Source organism: Platalea leucorodia, assembly GCF_965183815.1.
Source record: "Platalea leucorodia genome assembly, chromosome: 13".
NCBI lineage: Eukaryota > Metazoa > Chordata > Aves > Pelecaniformes > Threskiornithidae > Platalea > Platalea leucorodia.
In genome coordinates, this window is record NC_138835.1 from 14,813,969 (window position 1) to 14,829,780 (window position 15,812).

Below are 15,812 nucleotides of genomic sequence, written 5' to 3' on the forward strand. Positions count from 1 at the left end.
CATGCGAGGTTACGCTCAATTTTTTATAAATTCTGTGTAGGTAATAAAATGCTCCATCCCCTTCTGTAGTGTCCTCTATCTCACCTTCTCTGTTCAGATGAAACGGTGCTTATGGATGAACTATCTGCAGAGAATAGCGCTTGGGAAATATAATTCAGCACCAGACGCTTTAATGGGTCCAAGGCTGTTGTCAGAGTCACCACAGACACAGGACAGGTCCCCGTTCCCTGGAGAAGGGTCACAGGGGGCTTCTTCCCAGGCTTGGTATGTTCGCTGTGACTGTATTCATCTGAGCACCAGGATTCATTTTTTATTAAGCGTTCTTAGCTCTTGAGGAGAAGCGTAACTCAACTACGCTCAGTAATATTCAATTCTTGTTCTTTTGTGTCTTTGACCAGGTGACTGGTTGCCCAAGTGCTCAGTAATGAAGGAGAGAGTCTGTCCTGTATCACTCGGACCTACCTCCCTTAGGTCAGTGATGTCGCAGGTCACTCGGGGATGGCACAACGACAGGGAAAGAGACTCGGAGGACCATGCTGAGCAAAGAAATCCTATTGCGGAGCGATGCCCTCCTAGACCTGGGAGACCGAGCTCATGGGCAGCTCTGTGGGACGTGGGATGGAGCGAGGCAGGGTGAGGAGCCTGGCCCACCCCTCTCCAGGCATCCCATCCCCCAGGATCTCATCAGGGAGATCCTCAGCTGCTTTCTTGTCTCCTCTGAGGGCAGCGCAACGGGGAGCAAGTCTGCGTGGTGAGGGGCTGCCCCAAAGTGCAGGAAGGGCAGGAAGGCTGGATCCCCCCCCGCAGCCCTCCCGCCCGCCGCTGTGCAGCGGCGCTGCCTGCTGCCCTAACGGGGTGGCACCTTGTGCTCCCACGCTTCTGAAAACCAGGACCTGGGTGGACATCTGTGTGCTTGCTCCATTGGCGCAGGAACAATATGATGATGGTCCTCGTTTTCTAGAGTTTTGAGCGTTGGATGAAAAAAATGGATTAAAAAAAGAGAGGGAAGAAAGCAGATATTTTCCTGGCCTGAGAGAGCCTGGAGAGCAGGTGGGAAGCTGCCTGCAGGGCCGGCCAGTCGCTGAAAGGTGGCAAAGGAAGCTGGCACAGCGACTCCTGACGTCTGCCTTCTCCAAGCAGGTGATGAAGACAAGCTGTTGCCTTGATTCCCACAGTATATTTTCATTAAGCAGTGGCAGATGGCAGCGGAGGTCACCGCTTCCACACCATCATCCTTTCAGCCGAAAGGTGTCAGGGAATCTGACACCTCAATTACCAAACCTAGATTCGCCCAAACAACATCCAGGATGAAGGGGGAAGGGGATCAGAAAAGCTGCTCCCCTAATTTCCATGAATCCTCACCTTTGAGAGAAAATCTGGGACGTGAGCTTCCCTGATAAACAACATATTTGTGTCTACCGTCCTGACACAGAAGCAGCTGTGCTGAGAACAAGCCACAGACACCAGGAAAATGGCAATTAAGTCCTTGTGGAAATGAGACCAAAAAGCATCCCTCGGAAAAGACGGTTGGTGTTAACGAGCTACAGCGAAGTCAAGGGAGGATCTATTGATCTTGCCCCAGCAGAGAACTGCTGCTCGCTCCTCTCCAGCCTGTGAAACCTCGGAACGGAATATAAAGCAAAATAAAACTTCTGTTCCTCGCTTCACAAGGACTTTCAGATGCGGGCCCAAGGCTCAGCTAACCCAGGGATAAGCCAGAGCAACATCACCATTGACTTTTCCGAGTTCAGTGTGAAACACAGAGGTGCTGGTGAGAAGCAGCACTTTTATTGAAACCCCATCTCAAAGATTTCTGCCAGATATTTCAGTCATTCCAGTCTTTCTCATCCCTACTATTAATACCTACTTTCCTATTATTACTTTACTACTGATTCCCTGCATTTAGTACTATTAATCCTCGCTTTTGTAATCCCTATTATCATCTCTGGCAAGAAAGATGAAATAAGATTCTGACCCTTATCAGAGCTCAACAAACAAGTGAAGCAGAAGTCATTTATTCTTATTCTGAAATCCCGTGAACTTTAATGTAATATTGTGATTCTGGAATGATTATGAAATATCTCAGATTGACAGTTCTGCAGCGCGTTTATTCATTGGGTTTCCTTCTACAATAAAAATACCAAACCCCATTGGCCTATGAGTAGATAATGAGTCAACTCAGCAAGCCACTACCCTGCAGGAATGCCCAAGCCTGTGCTTTCTCTTTGAGGCCTTCTCCCCTTAAACCCCAACCCAAGTTGGGGGAGACACGATGATGTCAAAAATATTTGGAAGACGAAAACTTCCGGAGTGCACAACTGCAAAGAAAAAAACCCAACAAAACACCAAACTGACTTCTTTTTAGTGAGACTTTTCAACTTTATTACAGAAGCTTGAAAACACTTCTGAAACGTTGAAAATATTTGGGGTTTGGCACAATAAACCCTCCCCATCATTTTCAGCAAACACTGCTAAATGCCAGAGCATTTTCATTTTTTTGCCCAGAAATGTCCTTTTTTCCCTCCTCATATTCCGGTGAGGGGGAATGGGAGAAGAACGCATTACTTTTGAGAGAAAAGTTTCCACTTTGTTGAAAACTCTCTTTCTACCAAACTTAAACACAGAGAGACAACCTATGCAGGTAGGTGTGCTCCTCACATCTACTGCAGCCCAGGAGGAGAGGGGGCAAAGGGAACACCGCAAGCATAAGGACATTAAATCACAAATTATCTCTGTTGGGTTTTTTTAAATAAGAAAGAAAGGTTTAGTTCTACTGACCTCAAACCCAATGCTTTGTTAATGGGAAAAGGGAATGCTACAGCTGGGGCACTTACTGCTCGCTAGATCATATGCATTTTCTTAAGTGCTCGAAAAGCTAGGGGCTATTCCAGGGTTTTCCTGGAGGAAAAGCGATCACAATCTGGCCTTTGTTATTCAGTTTATTCTCCAAAAGTTCCTACTTGAGGGCCCCTGGAGCAGATTCTTGGAAGAGCTCCATTTTGCACCCCGGCCAAAACGATCCGAGTTTCCGTATATTATTAGCACACAATGGAGCAACGTCAGCTCGGGGCTGGCAGGCGCGGCGCTCCCTTAACCCCGCACCGGCCACGGGGAGAGGTTCCCCATCGGGGGAAAACTGCCTCCTTCTCTTCTCGCATGGCCCCGGTGCTCGGAGAGAGGAAAAAGGGGAAGGCACAGGAGCAGAGAGTGGCCGGGAGAAATCAGAGAGCGGTCAGGCAAACATACCGCGTCAGCTGAAATAACGCCCTGGTTCTCCAAGAAGAAGAGTTGACTTCAATACCACCCTGCCCTCAGCTGCTTTTTGGCTTGGCCTTTGCCAAATTTCATTCCTGGTCTGAAAGCGCGAGATGGGTTTGGTTAGGGGACACAAAGAATCGTGGTTCCTGTGAGTCATTCGCCATCGCCGCCACCGCTCTGGGAAACGCGGATGTGGGCTGCCAGGCAAGGTGCAATCTGCAACGGGCACATCCCAAACACCCCCCCAAGCCCCTCTTCCCTTGTGCCGCTCAGAAGCTCTTGGGCTCAGACCACTGTGCTACAGCGGTACCGACTTCAGCTGCTCAGGAAAGAAAAAAGAAAAAAAAAAAAAGAAAAGTCTCCTCATGCAAAAATTCAACTTTTTGTAAGAAAAGCTCCACAACTCCAAAATGAAAAATGTTTGCCAGCACAGCAAACATTTGCCAGCACATTTTTGATTTTTTGCCAAAATATTCTGGCCAAAACTTGGGAGAAAAACTCAGAATTGTCTATGGAAAGCAGATACTTCTCATGAAAATATTCATTTAGTCAAATCCCCAGGTTTCTACTGAAAGTCAGCTTCAGTGGAAAATGCTGACGAGCTCTATTATTGGCACAGCTTTAATTTTCCTTTGTCTGGAACAGACACGGAGAAGACAGCATCTGTCAAACGTAGTCTTTAGACTTACGTTATTATTTAGCCTGGAGTATTGTTCAAGGACTTCAGGAAAGGTTCAAGCCATCATGGTGCTAGGTGCTGTGCATATGCACGAAAGATAGAGGGATTATAATTTAAGCACAAAACATGGAGGAGATAAACAGCTGGGGAGAACACAGGGTAATTTTGGAGCGGTCCTGAGCGGCACGATGAGCGAAGGGACGCTGCGCTTCCCCTCGCACCTGCTCTCGCCTCGAGTGCTTTGTGCTCAGCTGGGCGAGCTCAGACCTCCCCCAGGAGATGCATCAAACCGCCCCAGCTCCGGGGGCAGCCGCAGAGCGGGGAAGGACGGGTCCTGCTCTCCCCACCCTGCCTCCAGTTCCAAATGTCCCTGGGATGGAGAGGAGAAAGCCAAGAAAGGCATCTCCACAACCCCCAAGGTGCAGATGCTGCGATCCTGTAGCTCCTTCCCTTGGGTAGGAAGATGCTCCACCGCCCTCCCTCTTGCAGCCCATGTGTGCCGGTCCCATCGAGCCCACCTATTTTAACTCATGCTTTTTTTTCGCTTTGCCGAGCAATCCCACCGCCTGTCTGCCACACTCCCCTTCTGCCCTCACCCCCTGCGTGCTCTTCATCGCTTTACGCCTCGATCAGACTGCCACAACCGCTTTAGTTACAAGAGAGCAGTTAGAGAAGGATCTGTGCTGGTTTCAAATAGTTTCCAGAACTGGTCACCCCCTTCTGTAAGAGATTAAAAAGGCATCGCCGAGAAGGGAGGGAGGGAGAAAGAGAGCATGAGAAAATAAATAAATAAAGGTATATAGTTACTTTTGGTTAGTCTCAATATGCAGTCCCGTCCCAGGGTGCCTTGTTCTGTGCTCATTTGAAGTATTAGTCACTTTTTCCATTAGAAGCTCTTATTCTAGGGGGATTTATAATGTATCTGTAAAATTGTCTCCAGGCTTTGCTTGGCATCTGAGCTCTCCATCCGCAGACAGAATGTAAAGAAACTACAGTTGTTTGATTTATTGGGACAGGGCACGGGGAGGGAGGGAATTTTTCCATGCTCGGTGGAAATAAATTCACATAGTGCCTTCAGCGCACAATCACTTACTGCTCCAGAAAATACGCCGTTTGGGTGCAATCTCACGCGGGCAGAGAGGAAAGAAGCAAATCAATGATTTTTTTAATATCTCCCTGCCTGAGACCCAGCCCTCGTTTGCGGTTTCTCACCATGACCCACCCAGCCCGCAGTCCTGCTGGGTGCGACAGTCTCTGTCGTACCACTCGGCATCAGAAGTCCTGCCCTTGACAAGCCTTTTTCAACCCTAATTTCTACACGGGACATTTCTTAACCCTCTGCGGAGGCTCTCTTACAGAGTCCTGACTTTTTTCCTGGGAGGCCTATGCCTCTTTTAAGTTTTGCTCGTGTTTCTTAATAAGCGGCTGCCCAAAGGCTGGGAGGGACGAGCAAGGGCTGGCCAGCTGCTGTAGGTAACATCGGCACCGGAACGGCAGATGCGTTCGGGCAAAGCGAGACCTGGGAGGTGACAACACCCTTGGGATGCACAAACTCTGGGCTACAAACAGCCCATCACCTTGCTGACGGTCCTCCTCCATGCCACGGCTGAGGGTAAGCTCATCTGCAGGGTGGCCCTGACCGGAGCCAGTGTCCCCCCAAACTCCTGCTGAAGACAGGGGTGGATCGGGAAGAAGGGAAGGATTGGGGACAGGGACACAGACCGGGATCAGGGGGAGGGAGAGCCAGAACCTTCTCGCAGCCTCCCTGCAGCACCCATCGGCAAAGCAAGAGCCCAACATGGACGTTTCAAGGAAACAATAACCTAAAATTGGAACATGGCAAATTATTTATTCAAACTACAGCCTTCCCTCCCCCCTTGATTAGCAAACCGCTGGGGAGTCAGCCCTGATTTTCTTCAGACAGACGCATACGGCTCTCCTCCTCCCTCCGCGCCACGAGCGCTCAGCCCGTGGGGGGCTGAAGATCTAGTTGGTATTCGCGTTGTGTAGCAGCTCCTTGAATTCACACGTTGTTCTGCTCTCCGACTGGATCACAAACTTTTTCTTTGGGAGCATACACTGCGATGATGAATATGTTTGTTTTCTGCCTTTTTTTTCCAGGGAAACATTTAGGCTGCAGCGTGCAAACACTTCCCCACACACGCACTCAACTACTTGCACCTAATAATAAAACAACCTCTACGAAGCATTGCAACTCAAATTCATAATTTGATTTTTTTTTTTGGGGGGGGGTGGTGTTTCGTGAAGGCAAAGCATCCACTGACCATAGATGAGCCAGGATTTCACCCCTGGGACTTTGGTAGTGGGAGACACGGTGCTTGGCAGCACACAGGGAAGACTGGGAAGGGTTCAAAGTATCGAATGAAGCCGAGCAGGGACATGAGGGGAACAAAGGAAGTTCGTGTCATTATAATTTATTGATGATCTTGGCCTGATCGCTTCAGTGTTTTGTCTTAGCAGAACCCACCCTGAGCAGCAGCGAGTCCTGCAGATCACTTGGCTGGACTGATATGGAAGTGATGTGCCGATTTACAAAGTTTGCTTAAAAAAATAATAAAAAAGCACCAGTCTGGATCTCACCCTCACCCAGGCACTTGCTGGGAACCGGCCAGGATCTCCTGACCTCACCCCCATCGGAGCGCAGCTCCAGGAATTCCCTCACCATAGTTCACATTTTTCCAGCTCTACCAATTCACCCAGCAAGTGCCATGGGAAATCACCACGGCCAAGGCATCCAAACTTGCTTAAGAATGAGCCAAACTGATTCTTTTCTTCGAGGAGGAGGGTCTTAAGGAAAATAAAATGCTGGGGGTTCTTTGTCCCTGTATCTTGGATACGAGAAAACTCCCACGCTTGTCAGAAATAAGAACAGCACCAGCAGCTCATGGCTTTTTCTCTTTCTTATTCTTTTTTCTTTTTTTCCTTCGGTGTGTGTGAGTGTGTGCTTGAAAGCAGGATGACACAGTGGTGGGTTTAAGAGACAGTGAGTGTCGAGGTGCCAATTTCTAATGTAATACAGGGTAGAGCTTCTTTCTTCTGTGATCACGGGTGAAAAATCAAAAGAAATAATCCAGGAGACTAAATACACTCCCCAGCCATTCAGCTCGCTCATAAATATGCCTAGCGAGACGCTTTGTGCAAGAAACCCCCGCCACTTCTATTCTGTATTTTCTTTAACTACGAGTCAAATCTTCCATCCACCTCTTCCCATTGTGCTGGTCGGAGTTAACAGGGTTGCATTCTCACCCCCTTCCCCTTCCATTTTAGCCTGACGGCTTACATTTACGAACCAGCAGGTTTCTACTCCTGAGAGGTTCTCTCCCACCTCCAGCAAAGCGCTCGCTCGCCGTCCCTTCGCAGAAAACACGCTGCTGTCACAGCAAGCAACTCCAAAACAAAGAGTTTTAACCAGACTCATCCCTTGGCACTGCCTTGCTATTCAACAGAACTTAGCAGGAAGCCTGCCCTTTCCTGCACGCTGCTAATGCTCCGAAATAAAGCAAATTTGGAAGAAGTAAATGAAATTAAATACATAGATGCTGTCATTTCCTTTTTAAGGCTCGAGGAGCCCTGGAGCCCATTAGCTATTGACAAGAAGGGGACCCTCCGGATCCGGGCTGGATGCGCAGGCACTCGGGGAACAGCCAGACCTTTGTCTGTCGCGGCTCGCCCTGACATGCAGGCAGATGTCGTGAGGACGGGGACCCCTGCCCACCAGGGACCACGCCTGCCGCACACCGGGAAGTTTACTCCTAAATAAATACACGTATATTTATAAGCACATTCTATCTCAGCGCTTCATCCCGAGGAGGTTTGAAATAATTCCTTCCGAGCCAGCACCGTGCGGGCGAGCGGGGTGGGATGCGGGCGAGCGGGGTGGGATGCGGGCGAGCGGGCTGGGATGCGGGCGAGCGGGCTGGGATGCGGGCGAGCCCTCCCCTGCCGCTGGGCGTGCAAGAGGCTGAAGGTACCGGTGGGCTTCAGCACGGATGAAGTTTGCTTTGCCTTGCTTTGCTTTGCAACACCGCCACCGAGCCCGCCGGGACTCCTTTGACAGACCGATTTTTTTTTTTCCTAGTCCTATCTTATAAGCACAAACTTATGAACTGAGAACTTATTTTTTAAAAAAACCCGTTTCTTCGAGTTTTAGGCATCGGTAAATTCCCCCCGTGCGCAGCAAAGCGTCCCCGGAGTGCAGCCTGCCATCCCTCCACCTCCCTCCTCCTCCGAGACGAAGTTGCGGAGGGACCGGAGCCTCTCCCGGCCCCGGGGGCAGCGGGCACCGAGGCGCGGGGGGGGCTTTTGTCCCCGTCCCCGTCCCGGGGAGCCGAACCCCCCGTTCCCCACCGTGTCCCCCCTTCTCCCGGAGCGCCTCCACTTACCAGCTGCAAAGTGCAGAGGAAAATGAGGGTGCAGCGCCCGGTGCAGCATCCCATGGTCCCCGAGCAGCGGGGGCAGGGGCAGCCCGGCTCGCTGCGGCCCCGCCGCCGCCCTGGGGCTCTCCGCGCCCCGGCCCGCAGCTGCCGCTCGCCGCCGGGAGCGGGGAGGGAGGGAAGGAGGGAGGGAGGGAGGGAAGGAGGGAGGGAGGGAGGTCGCGGCGGCTGCCGGAGCCCCTCCGGGAGCCGGGGGGGAGGCAGCGGGACCACAGCTTAAAAGGGCAATGCCCCGCCGGCGGCTGCCGTCCCGGAGGCGGGCAGGGCCGGCGGGGCGGGGGCTCGCTGCTGCCGCCGCCGGGATGCGGCCCCGCAGCCCCGCGGGATGCTCCCGGCCCCCGGGGGATGCTCCGGGCCCCCGCGGGATGCTCCCGGCCCCCGCGGGATGCTCCCGGCCCCTGGGGGATGCTCCGGGCCCCCGCGGGATGCTCCCGGCCCCCGGGGGATGCTCCGGGCCCCCGGGGGATGCTCCCGGCCCCCGCGGGATGCTCCCGGCCCCCGGGCAGAGCCCTCCCCCGGGGGGCCGAGCCGGGCGGAGCAGCGCAGCCGGGGCAGCTCCGTTCCCCCTCGGCGAGGGCTGGCGGGGCAGCGCCGGGTGGTTTTTCCCGTGATGGGCCGCTTTTCCCCGGGCGGTGCTGGCTCCGGCGCTGGCCGGGGGTGCCCGGTCTGTGCCGGGGCACAGGGGTGCGCTGGAAGGCAAGCTGTGTGTGCAGGACACAGAGCCCCTAGGACATCCCAGGGGACGGGAATTGGGAGCTCCTCTCCCCCTTCCACGTATGCCCATCGCCCTCCTCCCGTGCAGGTGCTGGTGTGCTCGCCCTAAAAATCATGCAGCCCAGAATTAACCTAAAATACAACTGTTCTTCCCATAAAATTTGTCAGCGAGAGCACACATGGAAGACAAACTTAGAAAGGGGGAGAAGACAAGGAATTATTTAAAATGTATGTTTGTGGGTACTTTAAGGTATATACCCAGGCTTGTGTATGGATCACAGCTGACTAGCAGCAGAGGGAGGTCGGGGAGCATCTCTCCAAGAAGCAGAACTACCTGAGCACCATCTATGAACCACTCACCATACCCTGCATCTGTAGAAAACCAAGTCAGTCTACTTCAATTGCAAATAGCAGAGCAAATCCACGAGCACACAACCACCCCCTTAACGTGCCCGAGTCCTGCACGTTGCCTCCTCTCCAGAAGGAGAAGCAGGGTCCAGAAGACACGGGACCACGTCAGCCCTCCCTGCCGTACACGCCTCTGGTCGGAGCGAGGAGCAGGTCAGACACCAGGCACTGGGACTGGGACAGATTTGTCGCTAAGCTCAACCCAACAGGACAAGAAGCTTTGGGAGAGCCTCATGCGATGACGACGTCGTCTCTTTGCAATCGCCAGTGACTGCAACGGCTGCACGACAGTTTGCTCCGTTACTCTCAGGCTGTTCCTTCTTCTCCTGAAGCAAGTCAGGGTTTTGCTTCTGCCCCCAAAGCAGGGTGCGACTTTGTACCATGAGCCACCAGTTCTGCTTTCCTTTTAAATAAGCGTGCCACACTGCTTATTGCAGGGCTGTGAGAAGGAGAGGGTAGCTGAAATGTTAGAGGCTCTATCATTTTACTCGAGGAAAGCATTGCCTGACTATACCCCAAGGAAGCAGGATTAGTCCTAAAGTGCTATGAATGTTAAAAGCCTTATATTAACAACACTTGTTATTCAAATCAGCCACAGGGAGACACAGAACAAACAAACAAGCAAACTCTGAATACCTAAGATTAGGAAACAGACTCTGAACTGATCACAAATCCTACTGGTTTTAAATGGTAAAGTATATTGATTGTCTGACCTGTGCACCACACACAACCAGGGCATCAATTAATGCAGTCAGATACAATAAAACACATTTTATTATAGGTGAGAGGAATACACCCAGAGAAAAAACCAATTTACATCACCCAGAAACCTGTCGACTGAAGAAGCTTTGGCAGCATTTGTATGCCCGGGAAGATGGTTTTTGGATGGCGGAGGCAATAGGAACAAAGACCAATTTATTTTTTAATGGATGACGATGAAACATTCCTTACAAACTGCATCGAAACTGCACTGTAGGGTCAGGCAACCCGACATCAGACTTAAAACAGGAGCTCAAGACTGCTGCGAGCAGGCTGGGGTCGGGCTGGTTTGTGCCAGGTGCTCTGGGAACTGCTGGGAACAGCACGGGGAAGGCTGGCTGGCAGCCGCGCACGTTACTGCCTGGCCCTTCTGCCATTTCTTAAGCTTTCCCGCATCTCTTGTACTGCCTCCTGCTTCGAAAATCCTCCCACAAGCATAGCTATTTTCCAACTCTGTTGTACTAGAAAGGAGACGTCGTGTGAAACAGCTGAAATACTCAGTTTGACATAAACAGGATTTTTTCCGCCTGCACTTTTATCTTGATAAGCTAAGTAAAAGGCAACCATGTGTTGGCTGGGACTCCCCAGGCATCTGAAAGAAAACACACTGACTCTCCTTAGCTTATTAAGAAGGGTGAAACTACAGGGATAATGTAACCTGTATTTCAGAGAGAGACTTAAAACACTCAGAGCCTGATCTTGTAATCTTCATTTGTATGATTTCTTATCCGCGTTGGTAGAGCGGGAGGCCTGGACACAGAGGGGATCTGCCTTTAAGCACCCAAGTAGCCTCACTGGTTTTAGTGGGGCTACTCACATGTCAAAAGTTGGACGCTTGCTTCTGTACCGTGGTCTCCAGCCTCTTTCGATTACAGACACCAGTGGAGGTGCAATGAGTTTGAATCTCCTGACAACAGGTTTGGTTTTTTGGTTACTCTTTGCAGGCCAATTAAAAAGTCTCCTGCAGACCTCCAGAAAATCCCTTATTTCCATGAGATGAAATATTAGCTTAGCTGAGTTTGGACCTAAGTGAATAAAACACATAGTACTTAGATCCTAATTAGGTTTATTTAATTAGCAGGTGGATTAACAAGGCACCATTGGAGGAGGCAGCGCACAGGCTGCCAAACCACCGCGCCACCCCCGATGCGCGGTACGCCGCCAGTGAGCCCCACGCGCCGCTACACAGCGGCGCTCGGCTTGGCACGGCCACAGCAGCCGCCGGCACCGCCGAAAAATTGTGCAAAGTCCTGGCCATCCGAATTCTCGCCTGAGTGCTGCAGGGCCACACATCTACCCTGAGAGTTTAACTCATAAAACCAACTACGACTTTAAATTAGCAAACAAGAAATAAAGCCAAAATTGCTCAGTATCCTGAATTTTTTGCTGCCTGGAGTATAACCTCATCCCCAGCTTCCGATGGGCAAAATGTTGCTGCGAGAGTCCAGTCTGGATGTCAAGAAGGATTTCTCCTGATGAAGGGATTTTGGATGGGGTCTGAGGAATTCCCAGCAGGGATACCGATCCCTGATGTGTGGACACAGAGGAAGGCAATCGCCGGCAGCTCCAGCCCTCTCCATCGGACAGCCATTCTTGCAGTCCTCTCCAAACGCTGTGCCACAGGTATGTTGAGAGATCCTAGCTGTTTCTTTTTTCCTCCTTTAATTCCCGAGGATGCTCCTTCACTTTAAGGTCCTGATGCACATGCTGGTCACATCCTGACTCCATGGAGGCAATGAAATCCAGCTGGGAATCAGCCTCAGGTTCTGATGCTCCAGAGACCGAATGTCCCTGCTCTCAGCCAGTGCTTGAATCAGGAGCCTCTTCCCATCCAAACCTGTCGTGCTGGGGAGGTTGCATGGATCCAGCTGCACTGCTAGGGGAGATGAACCTGCCACAACGGGACCTTGTTATCACTTGTTCCTGGCTGATTACATCCAAATTACTCCAAGAAGTTACAGATTTACTTCAGAAGAACTCAAGAAGCAAAGTTAGCAAGCTCGAAACAAAGCAGCAGTATCTTAGCACAGCTTGTTATCTCTCATATCTGCAGCCTCCTTGCTCTGACAGATCAAGATGAGCAATAGAGGCTAAAAGTATTAGCTGGGGACACATCTCTTCACAGCCCAAACCCTGTAATTGTCACAGCTGCTGAAAGCTATAGATGGTCTTACATCCCACGATACACGTGGGGTGCATTATTCTGCTCAGTTCATTTACATTCACCTCCTCTCCATTTTAATAACCTCATCTGGGCCACAGTGCCTTTACAGATGTCTGATCAAACACAGTGGAGTCAGAGTACGCCAACCTTATCAATGCCAAATCCAAAAGGCAAAACGTGCCTGTCCCAGTGCTTTATGGCCTTAGGAGCTAATCAGCCAGCCCGCTCCCCTCCCCCAGGGCAGACAGCAGCCTTCCCAAGGTGGCGTGTCACATCGTATTTCTCTATCGCAAATTAGAAGTAAAACCCGCTGCCAGTCGCCTGACTGATGGCAGCTTTCCACTGTGCACAGCAGTTTTTCGCAGGGGACACGTTCAAAACGATCAATTGGAAAGTCTTCACGTGAGAGCTGGGTGAGCTGTGAAGCTTCCTGCCACAGGACACTCTGGATGCTTAAAATGTCGACGGGTACAAATGGCTTAGGATAAATCCTCGTCCTGGGTGGGAGGAGGAAAGGGCACCAGCCTCCGCCCTGTCTCTGCAAAAGAGCAATGTTGGCTGCAGTGACAGGACCTAACTGCTGGTGACCAGAGGCTGCCACCGCTCACCTCGGGCGGTCAGGTCTGGCTATAAGAACTGGACTCTCTGATACTCCCACGTGTCTTTCTGAAGACGTTTTACATAGAAAAGGATTACTGAACCAGCTAGAAAGGGAGGGAGATCATGAAAAAAGGGCAAAGGCTTTTGACCTTCTCATTTTAAACTTGTAATTTTTTAAACCTCCCATTGCCCTGGGGTATTAACTAGAGAGTTGTTACAGAGCAAAGCTGCTCTGGGACTGAAGCCAGCTGAAGCCAAGACTTTCACAGTGGAAGACCTCGAGGAGGTGGCAATAGCACGGACACGTCCTCCTTCTCTCCAGAGGGACCAGAGAGGCAGAGGAGCCCAAACTGAGCAGCACCGCAGTGGCAGACCCTCCGCAGGCGATGTCCAAAGGGACCACGCTCTGCTCTTCCCCTCCTTTTGCAGCTTGGTGAACACATCGCAGAGAAAAACAGGCCCACGAGAGGAAAGCACAATGTTTTAAAAATTGTTCTCAGCACTACACAAGAAAGGAAACAATCTCAATGACTTTTATGCTTTGAAATGGTTCCCCGGCTGCCCAGGGCAATCTGTAAAATTTATCAGAACTGGTGTGTGAAATCTGTCGTTTTCTCTCTCATCCCTGTGAAGTCTTGGATGTTGGGGGGGCGGGCAGCTCCTAATCAGGCTTTCCGGCATTTCTACACCACCATCATCTACATTCCGCATTTGTAATTCCCTAATATTAACTTGCTGAGCTGCACAACAAATTCTCATCACTCTTTGATGAGCAAGTGGAAGATGGCAGAGGTGGAAGGCAGATTCGCTAAGCTCTCCGGTATGTCAGAATAATAGCAAGGTGAACAATTTGTCCACATCTAGCTGATACAGCTGCCTCGTTTGTATGATCAAGGGCTTGTGCAAAGGAAACCTGGCTGGTATCCTTCCTCCCCTGGATCAAACACATAGGCACCCATTTACCGCTACAGCGGAGTCAAGGTTCAAATTCACTCTTTTATAGCTTTAATAAGATGCCTTGACAATTCTGCCATAACACCCCACAAGCAGCCTTTCAAATAACTCTTCTTCTGCTTCTCCATGACTACAAAGGAAAAATATAGAGACAGAAACACCCTGGAACCTGCCAGCACTTTGGTCAGCCCGAGGGGGTGCCTTGTGCCACGGACCAACACCTCACCTGAGCAGCAGCACCAAGGAGCCTCCCTCGTTCACTGAAATTCCCAGTCTGTCTTATTCACAACCTGGAGACCGAGAACATGAAACAACGACTGAACTACTTTGGGAAGAAGCTGCTCGAATTAGGGTCATAGCAGCTGTGGGGACTGCATGTCAGCGTTCCCGGGTAAACGGCGCGGGTGCTTCCATAGGCACGGCCTCGAGTGGAGAGGAGGGAGTGCCCGAAGGGTTAATTCACGCAGGAGAAGCAAGCTGTCACAGCTGACATCCCAGCATCTCAGCCCATGCAATCCGAGTAGCTGGCATGATTGCAGCCACATTTCCAGCTGCAATTTCACTAGGCAGTGTGACCAAGAAGTAATTCAGCGCAGCTGCCAAGGTCCCTGGGTATCGATACCAAGTGATTATTCAAGGTTTCCATGCAACAGTTGCATTTCTCAAATGATTTGACAAAAAAAGAGCCTGGAGGGTGAGCGCAGTCTCCGATTTTGGGCAGCGGCTTAGGGCGCTCTCATTGAGACGAGCTGCTTCCCCACTTGCTTAGGAATCATCTTCTCCTCTCAGTTGATTACGAACTTCCCCAAGCCAATTTAACGAGTCTCATGTGATACGATGGAGAAGAAATCAAAAAAGAAGTTTCTTTCCAAGTGTCTTTTGAAGGACATCTACAGCAGTGTGTGCACGAGCGTACGGCGTCAGGAGCTGCCGTGTATGAGAACTGCCCCGAGGCAGGTATGAGACCTGCAGTCAGAAGCTGCTCAAACACATGCAGGCATAAACCAGAGCGACTTTTCTGCCATGTTTTCGGTGATATTCTTTCCAATCCCAGCCAGTGAGAGCTAATATGTATTAAGAAGTCAGCAGTGTCAGGTGCCACCAGGCTGAAGGAGCATTTTTTACATACATTTACTTTAGAAAGAATTAATTGCCTTGGAAATAAGCCCCTTGAACCAGCCTCCCCAAGTTCATTCTGAATACCCACAGAGCAGACACAGGCAGCTAGCAGCACTTCCAGGCTTTTCCATCCTGCCCGGACCACGCTAGGTGGCCGCTTCGGTAGCTTTGGTTGCCAATGATACAAACTGGGATGGGACACACACGTATGTGACACTACTGCAAAATTAAAGCTGCGTGTAGTAATAGCTGCTTGTTAAATAAAAGCTTTTGCTTTTCTGTTTGCTGTTTTAATATCAGAGGTGAGGCTTCCTGCTATCTCATACAAAGACTTTCCAAATTTTGCCTCATCCCTGAAATGACAAAAATGTGCACAGGCAGAAGGTCTGACGGGGGTCTCTAAATACAAGTAGCTGCTTAAGCTTTTCTTCAGCTCTAGCTATGAAGTGGAAAAACATAATGAAAGGACGTCTTACTAACCTGATTGATAGTAGAAACGCACACATTAAAATTCACTCCCAGCTGGATGGAGGAGTGGGCACGGTGAGCTCAAATCAGAAGTGAGTTTCCTATAAATATGCAGGGAAAGGATGGGCGTTGATTACTCTCCTGATCTTGTCTGTGCTTTGAAGAGCTAGACATGAAATTCAGCGCCGGAGGCTGTGGCGTGTGATCCATAGTGTAGGCAGGACTCCGTGTTTTA

General features: G+C 50.7%; 1 protein-coding gene across 1 annotated transcript in view; it reads right to left on the reverse strand.

Moving 5' to 3' along the window:
* Positions 1-8,482, reverse strand: part of NKAIN4 (sodium/potassium transporting ATPase interacting 4) — a 51,104-nt gene extending 42,622 nt beyond the window's left edge. Inside the window, exon 1 of the mRNA XM_082325937.1 lies at positions 8,341-8,482. Within this exon, the coding sequence (XP_082182063.1) occupies positions 8,341-8,394 (54 nt within the window). The 5' untranslated portion in view covers positions 8,395-8,482. The remainder of the gene's footprint in view (positions 1-8,340) is intronic.
* Positions 8,483-15,812: the final 7,330 nt, after the last annotated feature.